Source organism: Lipomyces doorenjongii (genome assembly GCF_038497915.1).
Source record: "Lipomyces doorenjongii strain NRRL Y-27504 unplaced genomic scaffold V1508scaffold_10, whole genome shotgun sequence".
In the NCBI taxonomy this organism is placed as follows: Eukaryota; Fungi; Ascomycota; class Lipomycetes; order Lipomycetales; family Lipomycetaceae; genus Lipomyces; species Lipomyces doorenjongii.
In genome coordinates this window covers 205,763-230,805 of record NW_027118077.1, presented here as the reverse complement: position 1 = coordinate 230,805, position 25,043 = coordinate 205,763, and the positions used below count along the sequence as shown (strand labels likewise).

At 46.8% G+C, this 25,043-nt stretch overlaps 10 protein-coding genes across 10 annotated transcripts; 3 read left to right on the top strand and 7 right to left on the bottom strand.

Annotated features, from left to right (window-relative positions):
* Nucleotides 1–316: 316 nt before the first annotated feature.
* V1508DRAFT_412722 (uncharacterized protein) lies at nucleotides 317–2,383 on the bottom strand. The gene has a single exon (XM_066939664.1). It carries the CDS (start codon nucleotides 2,060–2,062, stop codon nucleotides 683–685), a length of 1,380 nt encoding a protein of 459 aa, XP_066797464.1. The 5' UTR covers nucleotides 2,063–2,383; the 3' UTR covers nucleotides 317–682.
* A 7-nt stretch (nucleotides 2,384–2,390) lies between these two features.
* V1508DRAFT_460386 (uncharacterized protein) lies at nucleotides 2,391–4,843 on the bottom strand. Its single transcript, XM_066942766.1, has 2 exons — nucleotides 3,169–4,843; nucleotides 2,391–3,115 (listed from the first exon to the last, which is right to left on the bottom strand). The coding sequence occupies exons 1-2, from the start codon at nucleotides 4,453–4,455 to the stop codon at nucleotides 2,882–2,884; spliced, it is 1,521 nt and encodes a 506-aa protein (XP_066797463.1). The 5' UTR covers nucleotides 4,456–4,843; the 3' UTR covers nucleotides 2,391–2,881.
* Nucleotides 4,811–6,321, top strand: V1508DRAFT_412718 (P-loop containing nucleoside triphosphate hydrolase protein). The gene is made up of 3 exons (XM_066939663.1): nucleotides 4,811–4,914; nucleotides 5,015–5,114; nucleotides 5,183–6,321. The coding sequence occupies exons 1-3, from the start codon at nucleotides 4,876–4,878 to the stop codon at nucleotides 6,235–6,237; spliced, it is 1,194 nt and encodes a 397-aa protein (XP_066797462.1). The 5' UTR covers nucleotides 4,811–4,875; the 3' UTR covers nucleotides 6,238–6,321.
* V1508DRAFT_382681 (isoprenoid synthase domain-containing protein) lies at nucleotides 6,267–8,088 on the bottom strand. The gene is made up of 8 exons (XM_066937730.1): nucleotides 7,728–8,088; nucleotides 7,513–7,667; nucleotides 7,274–7,437; nucleotides 7,099–7,200; nucleotides 6,988–7,048; nucleotides 6,862–6,940; nucleotides 6,711–6,813; nucleotides 6,267–6,648 (listed from the first exon to the last, which is right to left on the bottom strand). Exons 1-8 carry the CDS (start codon nucleotides 7,770–7,772, stop codon nucleotides 6,449–6,451), a joined length of 909 nt encoding a protein of 302 aa, XP_066797461.1. The 5' UTR covers nucleotides 7,773–8,088; the 3' UTR covers nucleotides 6,267–6,448.
* A 516-nt stretch (nucleotides 8,089–8,604) lies between these two features.
* Nucleotides 8,605–10,362, bottom strand: V1508DRAFT_20994 (uncharacterized protein). Its single transcript, XM_066936236.1, has 4 exons — nucleotides 9,424–10,362; nucleotides 9,209–9,369; nucleotides 8,826–9,156; nucleotides 8,605–8,767 (listed from the first exon to the last, which is right to left on the bottom strand). The coding sequence occupies exons 1-3, from the start codon at nucleotides 10,223–10,225 to the stop codon at nucleotides 9,055–9,057; spliced, it is 1,065 nt and encodes a 354-aa protein (XP_066797460.1). The 5' UTR covers nucleotides 10,226–10,362; the 3' UTR covers nucleotides 8,605–8,767; nucleotides 8,826–9,054.
* A 96-nt stretch (nucleotides 10,363–10,458) lies between these two features.
* On the top strand, nucleotides 10,459–13,963 carry V1508DRAFT_460382 (DNA polymerase phi-domain-containing protein). The gene is made up of 4 exons (XM_066942765.1): nucleotides 10,459–10,732; nucleotides 10,790–10,882; nucleotides 10,934–12,436; nucleotides 12,490–13,963. Exons 1-4 carry the CDS (start codon nucleotides 10,517–10,519, stop codon nucleotides 13,870–13,872), a joined length of 3,195 nt encoding a protein of 1,064 aa, XP_066797459.1. The 5' UTR covers nucleotides 10,459–10,516; the 3' UTR covers nucleotides 13,873–13,963.
* A 153-nt stretch (nucleotides 13,964–14,116) lies between these two features.
* Nucleotides 14,117–15,122, top strand: V1508DRAFT_412704 (uncharacterized protein). The gene is made up of 3 exons (XM_066939662.1): nucleotides 14,117–14,489; nucleotides 14,546–14,654; nucleotides 14,704–15,122. Exons 1-3 carry the CDS (start codon nucleotides 14,201–14,203, stop codon nucleotides 15,023–15,025), a joined length of 720 nt encoding a protein of 239 aa, XP_066797458.1. The 5' UTR covers nucleotides 14,117–14,200; the 3' UTR covers nucleotides 15,026–15,122.
* Nucleotides 15,123–15,125: 3 nt separating this feature from the next.
* V1508DRAFT_350982 (uncharacterized protein) lies at nucleotides 15,126–16,816 on the bottom strand (the record flags this gene model as incomplete). Its single annotated transcript, XM_066936800.1, has 4 exons — nucleotides 15,126–15,440; nucleotides 15,488–15,660; nucleotides 15,713–16,383; nucleotides 16,443–16,816. 4 exons carry the CDS (start codon nucleotides 16,814–16,816, stop codon nucleotides 15,126–15,128), a joined length of 1,533 nt encoding a protein of 510 aa, XP_066797457.1.
* Nucleotides 16,817–17,740: 924 nt separating this feature from the next.
* Nucleotides 17,741–19,823, bottom strand: V1508DRAFT_454384 (indole-3-glycerol phosphate synthase-domain-containing protein). Its single transcript, XM_066942577.1, has 3 exons — nucleotides 19,668–19,823; nucleotides 19,386–19,595; nucleotides 17,741–19,323 (listed from the first exon to the last, which is right to left on the bottom strand). Exons 1-3 carry the CDS (start codon nucleotides 19,733–19,735, stop codon nucleotides 18,135–18,137), a joined length of 1,467 nt encoding a protein of 488 aa, XP_066797456.1. The 5' UTR covers nucleotides 19,736–19,823; the 3' UTR covers nucleotides 17,741–18,134.
* A 240-nt stretch (nucleotides 19,824–20,063) lies between these two features.
* On the bottom strand, nucleotides 20,064–23,299 carry V1508DRAFT_20912 (uncharacterized protein). Its single transcript, XM_066936235.1, has 3 exons — nucleotides 22,848–23,299; nucleotides 21,001–22,766; nucleotides 20,064–20,943 (listed from the first exon to the last, which is right to left on the bottom strand). Exons 1-3 carry the CDS (start codon nucleotides 23,087–23,089, stop codon nucleotides 20,393–20,395), a joined length of 2,559 nt encoding a protein of 852 aa, XP_066797455.1. The 5' UTR covers nucleotides 23,090–23,299; the 3' UTR covers nucleotides 20,064–20,392.
* Between the last annotated feature and the right edge of the window lie 1,744 nt (nucleotides 23,300–25,043).

Genomic DNA, 25,043 nt, shown 5'->3' with positions numbered 1-25,043 from the left:
CAATGGGCATCATCATTTGGTAAAACGAAATCAAACTACAGGCATACTCATCAACATTATCGCCATCTCATTTTTGCTACCATCATTATCAGCCACCCAAACTTCCGTCAAGTTGATTCGTGATTGTATTATATTAGTTCCGTTATTTGGGATTGTTTATGACACGGTTTGTGTCTCTTTGGTTCTAGTTGGTGCTGGGAATTTTTTCTTACGTTAGTATATTATTTCCGAATGCTCTATTATCAGACAGAGAGCAGTAGTAGTTGTTGAGTTTAGTATATAACAAATGTGACGCTTGTAGTTCCTTCATTCTGTCATTATGATATATATATGAGTGTGTTGACTTTATCAATATCCAACCGGGTCATATGTGATTGCACGACCAAAGTTGAAAGGTGTACACTCCGCGCAAAGAAATCTCGCTAGCATTGACCGCGAAAATAAATAATTACATGTAGTAAATATACACTTTCATACACTTCCTTTAAAACAATTAAACTATATATAAAAGCAAATAAAGACAATGAGACGCCAAGGAAATACGCCATTAAACCATGTACAAAGACAAAGACCCCATACTCCAAATGACCGTACTCACACAACACATACTGCAATAGCAGAGCACCACTATGGCGCGTAAATTTCGTTACTGATCGATAATTGTATCATAAAAACTTAAACCTCAAGATGTCCTCTCTTTTTCCAGGTTTTCAACAATAGCTTTAAGCTCCTGATTCTTCCTTTCCAAGTCCTTTAAAAAATCCACAACGTGGCCTAACACCGTACTTTTACTAAATCCACCTGCCCGTAATACAGGCACAAGATGCGATAACTCATCGAAACCTTGTTTGATTATATCCCGCCGTTTCTTTTCCGACGAGATGTGGTTCTTGCGGCGTTGTGCTTCGGTCAGGAGCTCCCGATTTTGATTCAAGGACAAGTCAACGTACTCTGGGGATGCTCTTCGGGCACGCTTTTGCTGCCCAGGGATCGGGGTGTCGGATTTTATTGAGGAGGCCCTCAGTTCTGGTGAGAGTGATACCAAACTCCGTTTTCTTTGGGCACCGACGGCGTCTGGGGACACTGCGTGTGGACTGACAGACGACGACACGGAAGATGAGGACGACTGGGCCGGGAGTTGCTGGGCATGTAATACGGACGGCGGGATCCCGTGCAGTGGGTTCTGCGCTTTCTCGTCGACGCGGTCGGGATGCCATACAGCCCCATCCTGGCTCATTTGCCGCAATATCTCAGACGCAGCGACATGCTCGCTCTCACTAGTACTATGGGCCCGCCTATGATTCTGCCCGGCGTTGGATTGCGTTTCTGTGTGCTCTGGATTCAACTTGAAGCCAGACTTCGAAAATCGTGGGTCTGAGCCCCATGCGAGACCCTGCTGGCGGTGCGCTGCGCGAAGTAATATCGCGCGCTCCTCGGCCGTAATGTGTCCGCTTCTGATGGAGTCCAGGGTCAGTGGCGGTCCGACAATCTCTGCTGTCGGAAGTAAGGGCAGCTGTACAGGTGATGAAGTGTGTGGATTGTGGCCTGACGGCCAAGGCGGGGCGAATTCAGCCACAGATTGGCTCTTCGCCTTCCCGTTCGCAAGTGGAGGCCCAGCGCCGGAGTGCGTATCTGCTTGGGGACTGCACGGACTGTGCGGCAGTGGTGGGAAACCAGCACCAGCTATTGGCGGGGGAGAGGCCGCAGAAGAAGGGAAGGGCCAGGTAGGTAAATTCTCAGGCAGGACGGGATCGAAGATGAAATCCGAGTCTAGGGCGAGCTTGTCAAGGAAGTCCGAGTACGCGAGGCTCTCGCGGTCGTCGAGTAGGGGAGTGCCCTGCAGGAGAGGAGGCGGGTGCTGGGGGATCGTGATGGACGGTATGGACGAAGTGGACGACACAGGCTGAGGATGTTCTAAATATGCTGGGGACACGTCGGCGGAAAACGGGCCAGGCGAGAGACGCCCCAGGAACGGGTCGTCGGGCGCGACAGAGCGGCGGAACTGAGGCGAGGCGACATCGATATCAGGCTGGCGTGAGGATCTTGCAGTCGTCGAAGTCATCGCGTCCAGAGAGCGGTTAGCATTGGTTGGAGACGCAGACAAGGACGACGTAGCGTATATGAGAGTATGGAGATGGGGCAGTGACAGCGGATCGACGAGGCCAACTGTTGGCACTGCGAACGTCGTGGATCCGGACAAACAGATCCGGACAGACGCAGGACGATAGTATGACAAGTAGATTGTGCGGAATAATAGGTATCGATAATACTAGTGCTCAATAGCGTGTCCAATGCTGGCTGAGTAAAAAAAGGACGAAGCTCGTCGCAGTCTTGTGACGGCCATCGCTGCACAGCCTTGGCACATGCTCATCCGTGGCGGTGGTGGCTGTGTTCTGTTACCTTGCCCTAACCACAAACCCCGCCTTGCTTTCGAGAGGTTGGAACAATTTATCAAAACTTTCTTAAGCCGCCGATTTAGTCAAACAGCGTTTATCCTGCATATTTGGATCTCCGTTGGCACTGCGAATTTCCAGACCGCCACAGTCTGGCCGCAAATTCGGACACCACCACTTGCCACGATCGTGAAAAGTTACATATAGAGTACGGTAATGGATCACCGACTTTTCTAAGTGTAAATATATGTAATGACACGGAAAGTACTCATGTGCGAACAAACAGTCGCGTGCTAATACGTGCTCAGTCACGCGTTTTGCGGACACCAGGGACTATCTCCTGACAGGGCCGCATGCATATATGTATGTGAATGCTCTTTGCACGAGGCCACATTTTAGAGTCGTGAATACACAGATACTGCATAATCTCATGAACACACTCCTCATATTGCTTTCTAATATTGCCATTGGAATGCTAATGCATTATATTATACACATCCCACAACAACACCATCTGCGCTTCCATGAACGGCAGTCGCAGCACTTGGCCCAGCTTCGGCAAACAACAACTTGGACTCCCGGTCATACGAAAGCACGCGTGAAAAGTAAAAGGGCTTGTCGTGCAGTAGCGAAAACTCCAACCTATCGGCTGTAAATCTGTTAATACTCCAGAACCCCACCCAGTTTAGTCTATTGTGCCGTCCACGACCCGCCGATTTGATCTATCACCCATCAGCCCAACTCAGCATACCAATACCAAATTTGGAATACCCACATCCAGCTCCTGCAAGAACAGGTACTTTGCGACGGGCGACTGTGACTCGATCCGGACTCGCCCGTCTATGGACATCTGCCAAGTGCCCTTGAACATACCCCGTTTCATCAGGTGTCGGTGGAATTCCGGCACAACCTCAATCGGCTCCTTCGTCGTCAAATGCGTTATGCAAGTGCCGTCGTCAAAAAATCGGACATATCTATAGTAGGTGACAATGTGTATCGGCACGTTCCATGAGTGTGACACTCCGTATCGGTGGTAGTTACACGTGCTGATGTATATCCCATTGAACATGATCCGCGGACGCTCCAGAAACATCAGTCGCCAGTTGTCGTTCCAGAGATGTATGGCTTCATTTTCATCCACTGGTGCTTCATATGTCATTTTCGGATATTCTTTCATGCAGAGACTCCGCCAAAGCATGCTGTCACTGTATGCCAAAAAAGCAAGCTTCCGGCAGGTGTATGATGTCTTTGTAAATGACGAGAGGTCGAGAACCGCGAGTGTCCTCAGGATCGTGTTTGTAATCTCGTTAGGAAGCTTTATCAGCGGCGACGGTAGAGCCTGGTCTTCTGGTTCAGCTTCCAGGTGAGAGTAATCTGACAGCAGCGACGTCGTCTTGTCCGTCGGCAGCGTAGACGTGGTCGCCTTTTTGGATGGCGAAGGTGCGCGCTTCGTAAATGCACTGCTCGGAAAGTGCTTGTTCTTGTACAGTTTGTCGACGCTGTCATCAAGTCTGAATGATTGTCGATAAAACTTTAGCGCATCTGATAAGTTGCCGTCCCGTTCCTTCTCAACAGCGAGTTCATATATTTTCAATGCTCTTTGAGCACGACTGACCTCCGGGTCTTCCTTTGTGACTCCGTCTAACTTACTCGCTGGCAGAGTATCCACTTCGGCATGAGCTCCTTTATCCTTCCGTGAAAATCGCAATGCGTCATCCGGTACAGGAACAGCAGCTGTGACCTCCCGCAATTCCAACTCAGAATTCAAGTCCATCTGCGCAACATCCTGCACCAATTCCTCCATCGACGACTGCAACATCTCGTCCTCTACCTCCTCGTCCTCACTGGTCTGCCGCCGTTCACCTGGCCAGGATGATATCACCGCCGATGTCTTCTGTGCAACCATATTCTGCGCCGGATTTGTACGCTCACCCTTACTACCTCGCCTCGCAAGTTTAGACGACGTCTCTTCCCCAAATCGCCCATCGTGGCGCTTCTTCTCTTCAACCTCCTTCTGCCAGTCATATCTAAACTTTTCCAACTCCTGCTGCGTCGAGTCCATACTGTCGACAATTCTTATTCACACGTATCCGTCTCGTCTATACAAATGCAAATATATATATATATATATATAGTATGTGACGCGAAGACACGGAAGCGACGGAAGAGACACTAACCTCTTATGACTACTCTGCCGTATTCGCAATGCAAAAAAAAAGTTTCCTCCAGATAAAACGCTACCTCATCGAGCGCGCTGTCCGTTCAAATAAAACTGACAACAGTCAATACGGGATTGAATTGTACGTTCAATATGATGGATCCATCATTTATCGCCCGTCGTCGATAGCCCTCGTGTTGGGAACACTGGACACAGATTTAAGGTTTGTGTGAATGAATCTCGTCTGCAGTCTTGAACACACTGACAGACACCACTCAGAGGAGTAGATTCATCGCTAACACAATCAGTACTTAAATTATCACAATGACGCTTTCCATCACGAGAGAAAGTGGTATCAAGCCCGTACGTGCCGATATATTTATTTGACAACTGATGTTTTGCAATCGTGCGCGGGCGGGTTGGAAAGCAGTTTGTGGGATTGGTTAGCTAACTATTGCCACAGTATTACACCCAGAAGATCGAGGAAACTGAGCTTCAGATTAATGAAAAAACGCAGAATCTCCGGCGCTTAGAAGCGCAACGGAATGCCTTGAATGCCAAAGGTACGTCCTGGATTCGATTCGATTATTTTGATCATGCTTCTATCAATTGACGACTAACTATTCGCCAGTCCGCCTTCTTCGCGAAGAGCTGCAGCTACTCCAAGAACCCGGGTCCTATGTCGGCGAGGTCGTCAAAGCCATGGGCAAGACCAAAGTTCTTGTCAAAGTCCAGCCAGAGGGTAAATACGTTGTCGACATTTCGTCTGACATCGACATCAAGAAGATTACACCGTCGCTACGAGTATGTCTACGCTCCGACACCTACCAGTTATATCAGATCTTACCCAACAAAGTCGATCCGCTGGTGTCGCTTATGATGGTCGAGAAGGTACCGGATAGCACGTATGAGATGGTAGGCGGCTTGGATAAACAGATCAAGGAGATCAAGGAGGTGATCGAGTTACCAGTCAAGCATCCCGAACTATTCGAATCCCTTGGCATCACACAGCCAAAGGGCGTCTTGTTATATGGCCCGCCAGGAACCGGGAAGACTCTCCTCGCGCGCGCAGTCGCGCATCATACAGAGTGTAAATTCATCCGCGTCAGCGGCTCCGAATTGGTCCAGAAATACATCGGCGAGGGAAGCCGTATGGTCCGCGAACTCTTCGTCATGGCCCGCGAGCACGCACCGAGTATCATCTTTATGGACGAGATTGATTCGATTGGGTCCAGTCGTGTTGAAGGCAGCAGCGGTGGTGACTCAGAGGTCCAGCGGACAATGTTGGAATTACTTAATCAGCTTGACGGATTCGAGTCGACAAAGAATATTAAAGTCATCATGGCGACGAACAGATTGGACATCTTAGACCCAGCATTACTCCGACCAGGCCGGATTGACAGAAAAATCGAGTTTCCGCCACCTACACTCGAGGCGCGGACCGATATTCTGAGAATCCATTCCCGGTCGATGAATCTCACTCGCGGCATCAACCTGCGCAGGATTGCAGAAAAGATGAACGGATGCAGTGGTGCCGAAGTCAAGGGGGTCTGCACGGAAGCCGGCATGTATGCGTTGCGAGAACGGAGAATCCATGTCACGCAGGAGGACTTCGAGCTTGCTGTCGCGAAGGTCTTGTCTCGCAACGACGAGGGCCAAATCTCGCTCAGAAAGCTCTTCAAGTGAATTGTTTACCGTGTCAATCATTTTTATATATGCACTTTGTAATTGTAAAGAAATAATAATGATGTCGTGGTCCACCAATCGTACATACTATAGATACAATTGCCTTAATTCTAATCAATAAATTGCAGTATTGATATGCCATTCCTGTGCGCCATACCGCAAATTAATAAACAGCAGTATAGTCCCATGTCATCGTAACTTAGCAACTCAATCATACAGAATGCATGCTCTCCAGAATCTTCTCGATCATGGGATTCGGCTGAACATCTAAACTCTGCAATTCTTTTCGAAAGCGACCCTCATATTCCGCTATGGCTTGAGCGGTATAGTCGAATGACTTGGTGACATTCCGCATATAAGCTACTGCGTATTCTTTAAGTGAATCGTCTGTGGAATGCTGTTTGAGGATGTCTTTGTACATATTCATGTTAGCGGACACAATTAATGTTAGACGAACGATGAGAGAGGCCTACTAAGTATTTGTTGGTTGGATCTGTCGTGTCTTATACTGTGAATAATCGGGAATGAAAATTTGCCTTCCGTCAGATCTTCACAAAATCCTTTGTTCTTTGAGTACTATAGAAGCTTTAGCTAATAAGATATAGAATCAAATGTTGGACTGACCCTATCAGATTGCAAATTCAAGTAGTCGTCCCGGATCTGGTACAATATCCCAATCAAATTCGCTAGTGGTACAAAGTCACTGAGTCTAATTAGTCAAGAAAAAATTGGGTAACTGACGGCACATACGTTTTGCACTCCGATTCAGCTTGCATCAGCTTGACAGCTAATCGAAATAGTCCTCCGGTTTCTGCACATGTTAGCATCAGCACCATAACATCCACAACAACAAATGCGCACTGTTTTCGACCATCGCAATGTAGTCGTCTTCAGTAGGACATATCAATGCATCTCGCCAGTATAAATCTAAACCCTGGCCCCTATGCAAATTCAACATTTCATCTAATCGGACACTGTCAGTCTCACGATAGTCGATTGATCTCCGACTACCCACTGCCAGAGAGATTATGCTCACCTGAATATATTTTATAAACAACCGGATTATTCAATTTTGAAAGTTCTCGGAGCGCGAGGAAGTAGACGTAGTTGGAGGAATTTATGGTCTGGGCGACGCCGTACAAACTATGTGCCACAGGGAAGCCGCGTCTTAGTGTCGCTGAATCTTCAACATCGTCGACTCTATGTGCACATCGTCAGCATGCAACAATTATACGCGACCGACATTTTTGTACAGAGAAGAAAACCCACACGTACAACAGCGACGATGTATGCAGCATCGCAATAGCACGCACTATGATGTCGAGCGACCTTCCAGGGACTTGTAGCCAGTAATTAAACGCATCGACGCAGAGACTCCTGATATCCTTTCCTGGATGCGATTCGAGGTACGTATATGGGCCCAGAACGATCTGCCGTGGCTGTTAGTACCTTTTCAGAGATGTGCACGCGAATGATATGGAAGGACGTACGGCTTCGTTCTCGGGGGTCCATTTACTGGTGACCTCTGTCGACATCTTTCTGTCCGTGTTTTGTGCCTGCTAAATGTCTGTCGGTGCTGAGGGATGTATTACGTGGGAGAGAAGAGCGAAAGAAATGTGGGACATGGATGGTGCAGTATGATGGCAGGTGCGACGTCAGTGATGATGTGAACCTCATCAGTTACTTTTCAATGACGTATGGGTGCGTGGCGAAGCAGCGCTAAGTTATGGCACTTGCCATCACCCCTGAAACTTACCAGCATCGTAGTGTGAGATGACGAAGTAAATATATGCATATGTAGATAACTCGGTTGACAGTTGTCAAAATGGAAGCTAACTCGATACGTTGGCTGCTGGTTGTTTGGAATAAGTAGGTGCAAAAATTACGATACAATACTCTGGGTGTCCATATATTTTATACTAAGGTTAATCTTTCCCCGCCCGCAGACTTCCTCTACCCGGATCTATAGAATATAGAGCATAACCGGATTTTGGATGTTAGCGGGCATGGCGGAGTACACTTAGAATCCATTCGTGCACCATTCACTCCTGCCTGACCAACAGTGCATGCCGGGACCCTCCTTCGTAGATCTCCAAGAATCTTTAGACGGCCAAAATAAACACTTTTGTGAGAAATATTAAGGTTTGTCTATTGATATATCTATGACTGCATACACAAATCATTGGCCGTGATATTCACAGGATTTTCGTCCTTGCATCCGACTACTATTTGCATATTTTGCGTTTGTCCTTTGCTCCGGCAGGCTCATACGATCCATACTCCCACCAGATCGCACAGGCGAGGACTGTCTTAATCACTTTGCATAATCACGCTGAGTCGTTATGCACTCTGTAGCACGCTATAGTGCAGATCAGCCCAACTTAACTCTGATTCCAGTTAATCAATTACTTCGACACAAATCCCTTCAAACCCGTTGTCAAACCATGGCATCCCTTGCAGTTTCAGTACGACTTTGAACGCTTCATCTTCCGATGCCACTCGAACAAGATATCGCGAACGGGCAGTCTGCCTGCATAAGGAGAAGTCAGCATACATCGTCTCAGCGTCAACTCAAGGCAGTAACATACGACGATAGACTTTTGATAGCTTCAGCTGGCTCACCGTCAAGAGCAAATTCAGACAATCTCTTCCGCACTTCCTCAGGCGTAACAGACAATGGGATGTCATGCAACAAAACATATCTACCTCGCGACCGGCGTCCAACACTATTCTCAATCATTTTCAATCGGAAATCACGGCGATCGACGCCGACGCTAACAAACCTAGTTCTATCCTTCATCTGCTTTCCGTAGAGTATCACTGAGCTTGTTCTCTTCTGATAAAGTTCGGCAGCCTCAACAGTTTTAAATCGTAAATAGAATCCTTTCCTTCGATTAAGATTTTCGCGTTTTTGTGTGACTGTGAATGATGTTAGTACATAGCAGCAGTATGCGCAACAAAACGTTATAACCTCACATTCAAAGTCAAGATAGTCTAAAAACTCCCGAGCTCGCTTTCGTTCATCGTCCGTACCACAGCCCGGGTCTATTCCTATTAGCCGGACAAAGTCGCTCTTTTGTAGAGTCGGTACCGAAACGTCCACGAAAAGCGCTCTGGTTGCTTGATTTATTTCTGCACAAAGTCAATAATAATGCCAGAGTAGCCAGCATGGCGCGTATGATATACCTTGTGGCAATGACCCCTTTCTTTCAGGGTCCATGAATCCATAGTGTCTTGATGTACTTCGCGTTCCATCCTGATTTTGGTGATGCGGAAATTCTTCACGGGCTCGATTATCTTCCACCACCTTCTCCAACTCAGGGAAATAGCTTTCGTCGTCCATGTCAGCTTCGGACGACCTGGTGACCACTTCTTTTCGCTCCAATGCATTGTATGTAGGCAGAACTCGTGTTTGTGTTTGCTGCGGAGATGAGAACAAAAGTTCCAGTAGACTTCGAACCCTATTCGCTGTGACCGACGCAATGATCCTTGGCTTTGTCAAGGATCGAATTTCTTGCGTGTTTTGTACCGCCTTTTCAAGATTTTTGCTGATTTTGTCCCGCTGTTCGGGACTTATACTTCCTGGCTTTCTCTCCGCCTGCGAGCTCTTTGACTGTGAAGATGACGATAAATAAGTATCAGACGATTCTCTTTGCATTTCGAAATTCGTAGCGTCCATTTGAGATATCGCCTCTAACTCTGAGTCCATTAAAACTGAGGACCGAGACATCACCGTTGCATTTCCATTATGCGACTGCCTCCCCTGCCTCCGGTCTTGCCCATTTGTAGGCTCGTGCGCGCTACCTGATGGCTGGTCTCCATCGGAAGAAGATTGTGAATACCACCGAACTGCAGTCCTATTGTCATGTCCTATAGAACTCGAGATCGATAGCATTTTCGCGATCACATGATGATATTTCCGGCATCGCACCCGTAAGTACATCTGCCTCTTAGACCCTAAACGCCATGTAGATCGTATTATCGTCATCGTAACTGGTCCCGCACTAATTGTACCAGTGCTACTAGCTCTTTATCGCCGCTAAGGTCAATTGCTTGCGGATTACAATGGATTCTGTGGGTCGAGCTCGACTTTCGTTGCTGCCGGCGATTCAATAAGTATAGTGGATGACATCTATGATGGTATTGTACCATGTCTCAGATTTTCAGGGGGATGCAGAAAATTAGCGGCGGGCGTCGAGACACATGATTTCCAGACGAATCGAACTATCGGACAGATTCAAAAGCTATTCTGATAATTCGAACAGCCGATGTGCAACTCATGTCATCACAAGAAGACAAATATTCAGTAGAGCTTTACAAGCGTTTGGGAGACTCTGACGCGGCCATACGCGAGTTGGCGGCCGATGAGATCCTAACGGGCTTGATCAAAGAGAATAATTTATTGAAATGGAATCGAGCTGTTGAGCGACTACTGTCCGGGGTTGGATCGCCTCAGCGAACAATACGTTTGGGTTATTCGAATTTGCTGGGGAATGTATGCTACTATTTGTCAGTGGAAATTCGTTGAGACGGTGCTGATTTACGTCATCAGGTTTTGTATACAATTCGCGACGAGCTGTCGACTAAGCAGTTTTGTAAGATGTTGGCCGTGGATAAAATCCCTGTGAAGGAGCCAAATGGCACTGTGAGTTACTATTTTTGAGGGCATATATTCCGATGTATTGACGATTCATAGGACCGACAAGTGCCCGCGTTACAGGTGCTCCTCGCAGTTCACACATACCTTTCTCACAAGAAATTAGTCTCAAACCCCAAACTCGCGTCAACGGATATCAACAGCATGTTTGACATTCTTTTCAAAGTTGCTGAACGCGCCATATTTGTACGCGAACTGGCATTTGCAATTCTTTGCAACGCGCTTATCACGCTGCCAGACCGTCTTGTCGATTCGGGCCTTCAGTTTTATATTATACGCCGATTAGCGGATGAAAGGAAAACATATTTTGCATTAGAGGGAGTTGCGGTATATCTTTCTATTCGCTCTCGTACAAATTTTGATACATCACTGGGCCAGAAGAAAAAGAACAAGTACATATACTGGAACTACGCCAATCCACTAGCACGCTCGAACTTTGATATGCTCAGCAGAATCATTAACGAGGCCCAATTGAATGTGCGCTCTCCCAGTCTTGAACAACTCACTGGAACCGACGAAAGCGACTTTTCTTATTTGCAGGTTCACAGCTGGCGAAAACGGCGGCACTGTGTATGGGACGCCATCGCTAATATGTATGCCACACCGAACACGCACAATCCTCCTGCTGCAGGAACAGAGGAATATAAGGGGGAGACTGTGCCGCTTCAGATGATATGGGCAAAGGTTGATTCCAAATACTTCGTCGCAGAGCTTGACTACGACAATAATGATAAATCCATAACAGGCTGCAACATTTTGGCCGTGTTTATCAGAACCGTCGATATTGATTATTTCAGTCAGTTGTTTACGAGGAATGTTTCGCGGGAATTGACTGTGCGAGAGGAGATGTACGCGTACTCATCAAATGACAGGCTCCGCTCATTCGCCGTGAAGCGTGTTGCGGCTGCTGTCAAAGCCAGATGCGAAGAGCATCCGCTTGATGTTCCAGTCACTTGGAAGCTTCTCTTAAGTCATGTCCCAACATTTGATAAGAACACATTATCGGCCCTGTCGTCAATTGTGGCTGAGTATTCAGTTGATGAAGCGTTGATAGATGGCACATACAACATGCTGGAAGATTTATATCTAAGACCGACAGGACAAGTTGTCGAACATTCGGCAAGGTCCATTGGTGATCTCCGTCGAGAAATTATCGGAATTGTGTTTCAGCTTCTGAAGTCAACTCGCCAATGCACGTTTACGTCTTCAACTTGGCGAAACTCTGCTATTAAATTACTTGTATGGACAGCTTGCTTCAAGACTATTGACCCCACAAGTGAACTTTATGCTGCTCCGGAACTGGCTCAGCCTCAAGTCGTTCTTGCAAAACAGAGACTAGAGAGTTCAATGACATTTATGATCGGCGAGAACATGCAAAAGCCCCTTGCGGATGACGGCAAGCATCAGTTGAGCTGGCCATACCTCACAGTACAGGTGCTACAAGAACTGGAGGTCGATAAAGACAGGTATACGCTTGTGAGTTCTGTCGATCAGACCTTGATCAAGAAAGCCAGAAAAATATTGAACGGTCTCCAGTCTTTGGTGAGTTAACTAATATTTATAGCAATTATTGTCCAGTACTAATCTGGAAGCAGAAATCTGGAGAGGCCACTAATCCAAAGGTTAATTTAATTGAAATATTCGTTTCCTTAATTGTTTTGTTCGTCTACACTGGCTCTGCAGTGAATGAAGAGCTGGAAGATGTAATCAAATTCGGCAGTACCATAACCAACGATATTCTCAAGGAGCGCCGTCAAGATCTCAAGAATCACGACAATCCGGCTAGGAAGAACAAGAAGCGGAAAGTCAATGCATCTGAGAGCATCTCTTCGAAGCTTGATTGTGTGGAGGAGGAAGACTTGATTGAGGGCAATGTTGGGCCGGTCCTAGTCGAGATGATTTTAGCGTTCTCGACCAAAAAGTCGACGGTACTGAAAGAAACGTGCGAGAATCTTATGAAGTGGTTTGCGAATCTTATTGACGAAGATGCTCTACAACTGTTTTACAACGTTCTTCAGGCCAAAGAGAATTTAAGTGGGCAGAACGAGCTGTTTGATGTTGAGGACGATGAGGTGGATATGGAGCATGAGGATGACGAGGAAGAAGAGGATATAGAAAGTTCCGATGATGAGAATGCGTGCAACAGTGCAGACGACGACGATGACGACAGCGACAGTATGAGCATCGATGACGCGGAAGATGTTGGTACTGCGCAGTCGGACGCTCAAAATAAGAATTTTGAAGAGGCGCTGAGTCAAGTGCTTGGCGTTGGTGATATCAGCAAGAAGCGAAAGATGCCCGGCGACAATTCAGATTCTGATTCGGGAAGCGAAGACGACATGACCGATGAGCAAATGCTTGCCTTAGACCAACACATTGCTGTACTTTTCAAAGACCGTGTTTCGGGGTCAAACAACAAGCAGACGATCGCGTCTCGCAAGAAACTCGAGAGACAAGCCAAAGAGAATGTGGTCTTTGCGAAGACACGTACATTGGACATGCTGAACGCCTTCGTCAGGTCAATTGCGGGCAAAACAGCTACAGGTACACCCAACGTCTCAGAGAACGTGGGTCGTTTGATAATATCGATGATTATGCCATTGCTTAAACTAATCAAGACAACAACAAATGACGGGATACGGAGTCGTACTTACTTATTTATACGAACGGAAGTTTCTCGTGCTCAGTTCCAAGTATCTCTTACCGATGACATCTATGAGCTCTTGACGGCGGTTCTCAACGAGACCGCTCATACTAATGGCAGCACTTATACAAACGCTTGCGCAGCTGTGGCGATGTTTCTGTGCAAACTGCTGTATAAATCAGGTGCTGGTAAAGAGCATCCCGAAATATTGTCGAAGCTGATGACAATCTATACCGATTTCATGAAGAAATGGGCCATAGATAAGAAGCTAGCTAATAGTAGTAACCTCTTCATCGAATTTATCAGATGGGTGGAGGAAGAAAGGAGGAAGTAGTACAACATTGTATATTGTATATAGCGTGTAGAGTAGCCTAACATGAGTGACGTTCTCATTAAATTGACCACCAGTTCGAGACTGTTAACAGTATATCGTAAGTCACAAAGTAATATCCAGCAGATATTTCGCGCAGGACTCTGATTCACACATTTAGTGGTTACGTAAGCATTTATCTCCGCCAGGGAGGGGCCAAATTATGGTTCGAGAAGTACCGCAGGAGACCTTTTTCCCTCTCTATCGCCAACTCTCCGCTAAATTTGAGCAATTCGGCAAAAGCAGGTGATTCTCAGGCATTTAAATTGAGTTGAGTTATTTTATATCCAACATGAGCACAGCTTTCGCGGAGAAGTGCCGAAAAGTCGTCTGCATTGGCAGAAATTACTATGACCATATACTGGAGCTCAACAATGCGCGCCCATCCCAGCCATTTTTTTTCTTGAAGCCGCCGTCGTCGATGTTGCTTCCCGGAAAAGGTCCTATTTTGGCTCCTATGGGCGTTAATCTGCATTATGAGGTTGAATTGGCATTGGTTATGGGCAAGACAATGAGGGACTTCGAATACAAAAATAAGGCTCCTGCTGAAGCCTTGAAGGAGGCTATTGATCACATTGCTGGTATTCTAATGTTGTTGAGGAATATTGCATACTAAAATCTAACTACGTGTTTGAAGGCTACACTGTCGCCATTGATATGACTGCTCGGAATGTCCAGGATGACATCAAGAAGAAAGGTCTCCCATGGACCACGGCAAAAGGCTTCGATACTTTCCTGCCAATCTCGTATGTCAATTATTATGTTTGCTCTATTACTCCTAACTGTGCCCGGTAGGGACTTCATTCCCAAGGCCAAGGTCCCTAACCCCGCCGATGTGACTCTCTTCCTCTCCGTTAACGGCAAGAACCCACCAAACCAGAAGGATTCCACCAACCTCATGATGTTCCCCATCCCTGAACTTTTGTCGGCTATCTCTAGTGTCATGACCATTGAGCCAGGCGATATTGTTCTCACTGGTACTCCTAAGGGCGTCGGTGCTGTGGTCCCTGGCGACCACATTGATGCCGGTCTTGAGGTGGACGGCGTCGCCGTTGAAGAGAGCAAGATCTCGGTCGATGTCGCCGACAAGGGTGGAATATATAGTTTCAAATCATGACAGAAAATGCTACCGGGAACATGGAAACTGATGTAAACAAGGAAGAAGAATATATGAACCCTTGTTAGTAATAAATTATGTATGATTTGGACCGTAAGATTTACGACTCTTCGTCAGAACTGCCTTCCCCAAAGCCAAAACTGAAAGAATCCTCCTTCTCGTCCGTCAATTTAGTCCACTTTGACTCTCCTAGAGAGTTTGACCATTTATCAATCTTCTGAATAGTGCTCTCCGGTAGAGTCTTGGAATCTTTGAGCCTCTGTATGAAAATACTGAGGACATCCATCGCTGGTGCCTCATTTTCGTCATCGTCGTCTGACAATTGCGATTGCCGGAATCCGGAGATTTGGTCCTTTTTATGGTGAAAGAATTTCAATACGCTCATTACGTGAGGTAGTGGTACAAAATTTTGGGTCTAGCCCTGTTAGAACGTCTGTGGAGCACCGTACAACAATGACTTACAATAGCAGCCGTATTCCTCAGATTGACAACGAGATGCCACCAACCTGAAGGGACATACAATACTTCCCCGGCCCCACAAAAACCATCGACGTACCCTGGGGTCGACATGGCCGCTTTGTGGAATCCAAGTATCCACTCAGCTATGGAGAGCGGACTTGTTACCTCGCTTTCATCTTGATAAAAGTTAGGCATTGGCTTAGGCAACATGCAGAGAGTCTTTCTTACCATGTGATGTGAATACTCCAGGGGGTAGGACGTCCGGTGGAAACATGATCCAATATTTCTCGCCTTCAATGACTGCGTTCCACGCCGATGTCGCATTGGGATCCTTGTGAAACGTACTTCCACTTCTTTCAGGACCGATAATGAGCCATTGGTAGTCTGGTCGAATGGACTCCAAAACCTTGAAATAATCTGCCGCAAAGATGTCCGGAACCTTATATTCCGCGGCCAGTTTGGTCTTATCAGCGAATTCGCGGTCGAAAAGATATAGCGGGCTCTCATCCGTATTATGTTGCATATACTGGGAATAAACCGCAAGTTGCCATTGAACGCACTCTTGAATAAATCTTAATGAGCCGTACTCTCGTTCTAAATCTTTAATAGTCCACGTGGGCCATTCATGCTGTTCCAATATAAACGGCCTGAATGCCCAGTGTGTGTCGAACTCGTTTTTTGAAGGGCATTGCGACAGACGTGGAATTGTTCTTGACTCGGATCCAGTAGTCCGCAAGTTCTGCAAGTACTCTGTCAAATTAAATGACGCACAAAAGAATGGTCTGTACAATGTATCCGAGTAAAATCCATGACATTGAAATGTTGCCTCATTCTCCTCGTCGATTTCTAGATACGTTCGACGCCATGTGCCGTGCCATCTATGAGGCGACTTCGCCCTACTACGAAATCCGTTAGCACACATCCACAAATGTGTCTCACATTAGTTAGTGCTCCATACATTACAAACAATTGCTTCCATAAATCATCTTGAGCCGCGAACGCGCTAAATATTCGACTCGAATATCCCAGCCTCCGCAATTCCGTGGCTCCCAAGGTCTGCAAGAACAACGAAATTAACTCGTCCGGTAAAATTGCAAAATATCCGAGGAGCTTTGCCCGAATCTGGGAACTTGAAACATACGCGTCATTATCACACAAGATCAAGTTTCCTAACGGCCTTATTCCAAGAGGATGGTTCATGTGAACCGTAATTGCACTCTGCTTGTTACTCGTCCTTGATCTCTTGTGGTAGACTTCAGTCGCAGTATGCGTAGCCAATTGTTCTGCTATCGAGTCAGAGATTGGACGCTTAGGTAGAATTGATTCGACCATTCTTGCAGCAGATATAGTAGCCAGGCATTGTACCTCTGCGTCGTAGCGAGGGACGTAAAGGTCTACCTACGGTTGGCACCTTAGCCTAGTACTTGGGCATCGACCGAACTGTTCCGATGAGCCGCACGACACACCTTTTCAGCTCATTTTTACTCTGTAGGACTCACACATTCTCTCCATTTAATAGAGCATGTCGCCTTAGAAAAGGGTTCTACAAGGCGCCAGATGGCAACGTAATAGAGCAGGCCATGATTTATCCTGATGGTCATCCTGATGCTATGAAACGTGGGCTTCAGAAGGGTATAAGAACGATTCTACAGGAGCGAGGATTATGGAAGGACGGACACAAATGCAGGTGCAATGCTAAGGTAGCAGAATTGAAAGTTCGAGATAACCCCAATCCGTCGTGCTGCGCAACCCACGTATCGTCCCAGCAATCTGACTTAGCTGGAAGAGGTCTGGCGCGAACGCCTCATTACTTCGCGATGTACCCCAAGTTTCATTGCGAATGCAATTTTATCGAGCGGGTGTGGGGTGAGGCGAAGCGGCGTGCACGGCTGGATTGTGACTATTCGTACTCCATTCTAAAGCATAGAGTTCCAGTCATTCTCGATACAGTTCCTGTGGAAAGGTTAGGAAGTTTGCCAGGAGATCGTGGCGATTCATTGAATCGTACACTCTAAAGTGCTGCACAACCGCTTTCCCACAGTCGGTTGTTGAGTGTTGACATACGGCATGTCTTGCTACGTGAAGGCCGTCAATGCTGTTGTCTCATCTGCTGGAATCGGGTCGAAGTTCCCAATGGCGGTCTCCGAATCCCTACGCCGTAACTCGGACGCGAGGTTAACAAACGGAGGCAGACAAGAGTGTGTTAGACAACTTATTAAGCTGAAATCAAGGGACTGAGCGGCATGCAGCAAGGATGGTGTATAGAATGCTTCCATGCAGGATCTAGGGGAATGGGGACGCAAACGGGCGACTGTTACATTGAGACCGGCATGAGCCCGGTTACGCATGCAGCAAAGACTCCACTCGAAAATTGCGTAGACATAACACAAACAGCCTCGACAATTGCATCATTCATCATACGTCATATTCTAACTCTGCGTAGGCGGTCACTGGATCAATTTGTTGAACACATGCCACCTCTGGCGTCAGCAATAGGTGATAGTGCTATGAACCATGCACTTCTTGACGGTTGCAAACCGCCATGAACATATCTCGTCCACTTATGTTAGTTCATAATAAATTCAACACCAAACCAAACCAATTTTAATTGCTAATCTACCGGAATATCTCTATATTCTTCAATGCCACTTTACCCAATCAGCTCACGAACAAACGCTGAAGTATCGGGCGCTCTCATCAATGCCTCACCAACCAAAAATCCTCGCACTCCCTCCGAAAGATATTTCTCAATATCCGAGCGAGAAGAAATACCGCTCAAGGCGCACAATATGGTACCCTCGGGAACCATTGAAACAAGTGACGAAGTAGTACCCAAGTCAACGTCGAAAGAATGTAGATTACGATTGTTTACCCCAATTACCTTCGCACCAAGCTCGATAGCACGTCCCATCTCTTCCGCAGAGTTGACTTCCACTAACGGCTCCATGCCGAGCGACTTTGAGTACTTGTACAGCCGTGGAAGCTCGTCGTCGTTTAGCATCTTGACGATAAGCAGAACCGTGTCCGCACCGTTCAAACGGGCCTCGAGGATCTGGTATTCATCAAACACAAATTCCTTACGAAGTACAGCTGGCCTGTTTGGCAGTCTGTCAATGGCAATTCTAGCGTATCGCATGTCCTCAATGGTACCCTTAAACCAATGCGGCTCGGTAAGGACCGAAATAGCTGAGGCACCGGCAAGGGCATACAGCCGTGCCTGAGCGGCCGCATTGGCAAGAGCATCTATCTCGCCCTTCGAGGGCGACGCTCGTTTTATTTCGGCAAGTAGAGCAGTGCGGGACTGGAGAAGTCGAGCGGGGAAATCGATTTGAGGAGGGGCGACTCCGAGGTCGTAAAGCTGGAGGAGATTCGAAGGCGTGAAAGCTGGCAGCTGCTTTTGGGCGTCAACATCCAGTCGTCGCTGAGAATAAATCTCGTCGAGAATACTTTGTTTAGCTTTGCCATTGACCTTGCCATTAGCCATTGGCTTCTGATTCACAGCCGGATCCCAAGTGCCACCCTGGGTGTTCAAGAAGTTGCGAATCATTAGGTTACCGGCCTCCGTTAGGATACTTTCTGGGTGGAACTGGACACCCTCGACGGTGTATATCTTGTGACGGACAGCCATGATGATACCATTGATCGTTCGCGCAGTGATTTCTAGGCAGTCCGGAAGAGTGTCGTATGTCCCGGCGAGCGAATGGTAACGCGTTACTGCAACTTGCTGAGGGACATCGGTGAAGATGCCCTTTCCATCGTGCTCTACAGTGGACGTCTTTCCATGGACGATCTCTCCTGCTGATGACACAGTGCCGCCAAAAACAGAGAAAATGCACTGCCTAAAATTGACGCCTTTAGCCCTGTAGATATCCTGAGACACACAACACGTCAGAGTACGTACTCGCCCATACAGACTCCTAAAACTGGTATCTTGCCAGCAAAATACTTAATTGCATCCCGTGATATACCCGCGTCGTAGAGTGGGTGCCCTGGTCCGGGAGATATAACCAGTCGACTGGGCTTCAGCGCCGCGAGCTCGTCGATCGTAATTTGATCGTTCCGATAAACTGCCACGTCAGCACCTTCTTGACATAGTAGCTGGTACACGTTCCTTTTTAGTAAGTTAGGATTTAGTCTCTCCCTAGCAGTAGTAGTGCGTGAAAAAAATGGAGACCATGCATACCATGTGAACGAATCATAGTTGTCAATCATGACAACTTTTCCTTCGTTGCTGGTAATCGAGGCGGCCATTGTAATTCACTCTAAGGAATTCAGAGTCAAAAATCCACTTCTGTATCTCACTTGATCAGTACACAACCAAAATGTGCGAGAAAGTGCGTGTTGAGTTTAACAATGCGTGTGGCAAGACCGCCAATTTCGAGTCATAAATCAGCCCCAGTCGAACCTTAACTCAAAAGTGCTCAGAGCGAAGACATGGCTGTAGCATCGGGGTCGACCACTCTAGCCTAACAGATTATCATTCTGTTGATGTTAAAAATTTCTCGTGCTTACCTGCATTCTCTACAACATCCTAGCTAATAGGAAAACGATATACAATTGACTGCGCAAAAGGTTCATTGCAGTCTTCTGGTCGGCAATAGGAGTATCATCCAGCCTTCATTTGAGCAAGAGCACATGAGTCTGCCGCATTTACAGCCTTATCCGCCTCCCTAGAGTCTAATATACCACCGCTAACGTAAAGTTCGAGGTCAACGCCGCAGCAAATGCGGCAATGAATTTTGGAGTCCGTGGACTTCAATGTCGGTAGTGTACACCAATCACCATTAGACATATGGGGTAAAAATACCATTTACAGATTAAACACCATATGCACTGAAAAATACCAACATTGACAATCCCAAATAAATGAAGTAATACACACAATGACCACATGAACGAACGCAAAAATTACCCCTTATAATTCTCCATTTTTTTGGTCAGTAGGTCAAGTCGCCGTTGCGTGATTTGAATCGCTTCCTCAATCTCACGTCTACTAAGCCAGCCTTTTGGACGCACAGGCGTACTATTTGAGTGCGATTTTGTACCCATAGCGGCGCCGATGTGACCTGTGCGATCTTCGAGCCACTCCCATAAGTTCTGTTCTTCCATATCCCACAATGTATCCCATCTACTTGTCTTATCTTTCTTTCCTCCCTTGAATATCAGCCAAAGAGACGCGATAAGTAAGGCGGCGAACAACGCGATAACAACATATGTGATGTACGTGCCATCCGAACCAAATCCAAACAAGCTCATGATAGTCGCAAAAAAGGACAATGGCTCCTCTTTCTTTGCAGTCTCGTGTTCCGCAGCGGCTTTAAGAACTCCCTTGTGCTTGCCACCTCTCCTCTTGCGTCCTTTAACTTTTCTGGCTTTGGGCTGGAATTCTTCGTTTAGCGCAGCGACGAGTTGGTTGGCGACTTGCTGTTGGCCATCATTTGCACCCTTTTCGATTGGGCCTATTTTACAATTAGCCACCATTATTCCAGCAGGAGACAGTAAAAGCAAATGCTCACCTTTAATCCAGCTCTTTCCACTCCACTCAACGCCGCATGTTATCAGCATGTGAGTAGTATTATTTTCACCCCACGTTAAACAGTACCGTGTCTTAGTCACGAAGATATTACCATTGGGAACATCTGGTGTAACCGTTGACACAACTACAGTGACGTAGTTTTCAAATTCCCAGTGTTCGATGGCTTCCGTAGCCAAGCACTTCGTCTGCTTCGGTCCGATGCTGCCATTCAGTAGTCTGATATAATTAAATGTGCGTGCCTTCTTTCCGCTGAGGTCGAAAACCGCAAATGGTGTGGGTGTAGTCAATTCCATAACCTTTAAAACGTTCTTCATGAATGATTCGATCCACGTAGTGTTCTCCCCCCAAAGCAAATTGCATATACGACCGATCGGTGCGGAAAAAGACAAGTCGCAGACAACCTTCTCATAATGTTCATTGCTCTTGCACGCACATTTAGTAGGAGGATGTTTCAAAGGCCCAATATCCTCTCCGCCAGCGGCGTTCTCAGAAACCTCACCTGACACTTTTTCTGACTCGCCACCTTCGACAACACTTTCTTCTTCCGACTCGTCTCCACCAAACGTGTCAAGCTCTTCGTCTGATTCACTGCCGCTCCCGTCCAAAGAGTCAGAGGACGCTACTTGCTCGCCATTCCTCCATATCGAACACATGAGTTCGTATGTACTATCTCTTGATATAAAACTGGCGAATACATTTCTTGCGTGCAACGTTTGAATAACAATCGCATTAGGAAACAGACCGACTGTGGTCTTCTTCTCAATAGCCATTACCTCGTCGAATGATATAACCAAATTGGTAACCCATCCGAAAATATTGGAATTGAAACAAATATGCTGCTCGGATATATATAACCTGCCTTGCAGTAAAATTTCTCGACTTAAGGCACAACCGTAATCTTCAATCAAATAGTCGTCTTCTGGGACTGATCGAAACAACTGATGGAAATCCCTGTTTCTCTTCTTACTCGCGACAGCAAAACCTGTAAACCTTGGAGCTGCGACTGGGGCGATTAATGGAGAAGTGACTGGAGGGACAGACTGACTCGCGGATGATCCGCGTCGCCGCTGAACTGATGCTGACCGACGCGTAGAAGGCGATAGAGCGATGGATGATGATCTCTCCATTGGTGCAACAGCCTCGGTACCAGTGGCCTGTGTCAATAATTGCGTGATAGACGCGCTCTCCGAAGTCTGTGGCTGCTCCTCTAAAGGCCTCTGGTTCCCTAGCTCAAGATTTGTCCCATTAAGCTCTAATATGCTGGACAGCGATAATTCTCCCCTTCCAAGTGTAGCAACCGCTTTTGACGGAGTAGGCGTGGCTTCCAATTCGCCAGAAGTCCGTGGGATCGGCTCCGTCTCTGCCCTGGGCCGATTGCCTGGCGAGCTTGGCTGTTGATCCCGTTTAACGGCCGCACCGGTAGTCAAGCTTGAAAATGTATTCTGTGCAGCTGATAACATATTTGAAAAAAATGCATTGCCAGTGAGCAAGTTCGAAGATTGAACACCGCTTGCCCTATTATTGCTATCGTCGTCAGTACCAGCCTCATTTCCATTTGTGTTCCCTTCGGAGTCGGCTAAAGGAGCACTGTTTGCCGTTGCTTGCTTCTTACGAAAACTGGTAATAATTTCTGGTTCAAGCGGAGTCGGTGGTGGTGACGGTAGAGTCAAGGCATGAGTAAGGGGCGACGTGTTGTCTTCGTCCCTCCCATGATCAGATTCACCATTGTACATGTATTCCGAACCGCTACCGCAAATTAGTCTACCTCACGCAAATAATTCAATTGTGAATCTATCCAATTGCTTATTGAGCAAAAATGTTTCTCACCTCCCACTCAAACTAGATCCCGAGTAATTACTCCCTATGCTATCGCGTCGCTCGCTCAGGGCATTAAACGTCCCTTTCGTTAATTCGCTGCCTTTTTCACCGTGCTCTTCTCCTCGATCATGATGCCTTCGTCGCCTCCTTTTTTCCCGAAGTTTTTCAATCTTCTGTCGAGCCAGCGACGAGCTTCGCTTAATGCTACTTGGTGACAATGTCGGGGACCTAAGACGCGACCTGTCCTCCATAGCCCGATCAGATCGCCTTCCAGGTTCGTTGAGGACGATCTAACCAAGTAGATGATCGAAAGGAGGATATGCACTCGTAAGTATAGCTAGCTAGCGACTATTAATTGAATAGACGTGCGAAATCAAATAGATGGCGTTTCTTAGTCGCAGCCACACTGTCAATGCTACGCAAGTCGTTGACATCCGATTGCCCCCATTAATCGATCAATCAGCGACCTAGCTGGCGGGCAGCCCTAGCCGAGCTCCGAAGTCTTAGAAACGCGGTGGCTTACAACTTCATTTCCTCATAGACAACGACAATTGCGGCGCAAGTGTACCGATGTTTAGTTAACATAAACTAATGCACATGGAAATGAAACCCGCCCCCTATGATAGTTGACCTTCATCACACGCGTCTCTGGCGCCGCCAGCGACTCTCAACATGGGGCCCATGTTTACAATTACGCCGTCCATGGTGGATATGACGTACCTGAAAATGCTACCGGTTTTGTCCCTTGCATCCTTCCGCTTTACGTGCAACTTCCAGTTTCAGCCATGTTCTTCATGCTATCTCTCCGACACTCTCTCTATCTATCTAGTAAATAATTGGTCCGATGCGCTGATGTGCTTAGCCATGCCGGTCTCTTAAATCAGTTTCTTGTCATGTACTACGTCGTATCTCGCGTCTGTTCTAAGATGAAGCTCAATGAAGCCGGTGATAAAACACCCTTACCAAGACGACCTGTATCGCGCTGGCCAACAGCACTTCAGTCGCCAGTTAGCGAACTCTTGTTGTTCTGTGGAGTTGATGCTTTTACGTTAGACTCCCTATGATTCCAACCGATATCCTACCGATTTCGTTAGAGATAGTAGTCAGTTCAGATACTGTGATCGCGTGATAGGGTCGTACATTCAGAGCCACAAATGCAGCGATAGCTGACGTCTAGGAAAGAGTATGATCCGTACATTTCCATTTGTTTCCATACGTCCCCTTAGATTTGCACCTATATTTTGAATACACATTCCCCAGTAAATATTGTCCGGATTAATGCACACGACCACGGGGCTCTTGATTTTTTGCTCCCTTAACTACACCAAAAACTCCAAAAATCCAACGTCCTATTGTAGATAATTATACAAAAAACTATTCCCAAATACTCTAACTCGCATTGGTAACCAAAATATTAACTGGACATCGAACTTGTCGATTCGAAAGACGATCGTAGAGTAGATAAGCGGGATAGGAACTGATATTGCTCGCCTAGCACGAGAAGGTTAGGGTTATACAGCAAGAGAATGTTAGGGTTATCCAATTCGCCGTCAGGAATGCACACTTAGTTGATTTAGACGGCCACCAAACCGCGGATTTTGAACTTGCGAACAAAATGCCGAGATATGGTGGTCCCGCCCTGCATGCCAGATCCCATGATTTAGCGACGCGTTCCGTTGACAATTGGAAAACAGTATGGCACCCGTCACGTCAACAAATTCCTATAATGGGTATGGTACTTTGTGCTGGTTGGCCATGCGGCTGGTGCTAGAGTGTCATCGATTCAATAACATGGCTTTCCTATTACATTTCGATCTAAACCTCACCTTAAGAGCAGAACTGAATGTTGCCGGGGGGAGTTCGAAAGAAGCCGCCAATTATGCGGCTCATCCTTCAGATTCTTGGTTTGTGTCCTTGCGTTTGTCATGGCCCTGTCTTTTATTGTGGGTTCGTGTGGTTTTGTGTGCCCTTGTCTATTTGGAGGTCTTGCGCTTTTGAGGATTCCGGTATGTACATGAGACTGAGAGCAAACCCAGGATATACAAAGATACGGTGTCGAAACAATACGTTAAATACAGTCATTTTGAATGCAAACCTCAGACTGCCAAACCTCCGATGTCACAATCCTTGCAACTCCATAATTACACACATTATACTACATTATAATTTATAAATTGGCCAAATGTACATTCGTGCCTTTGACAT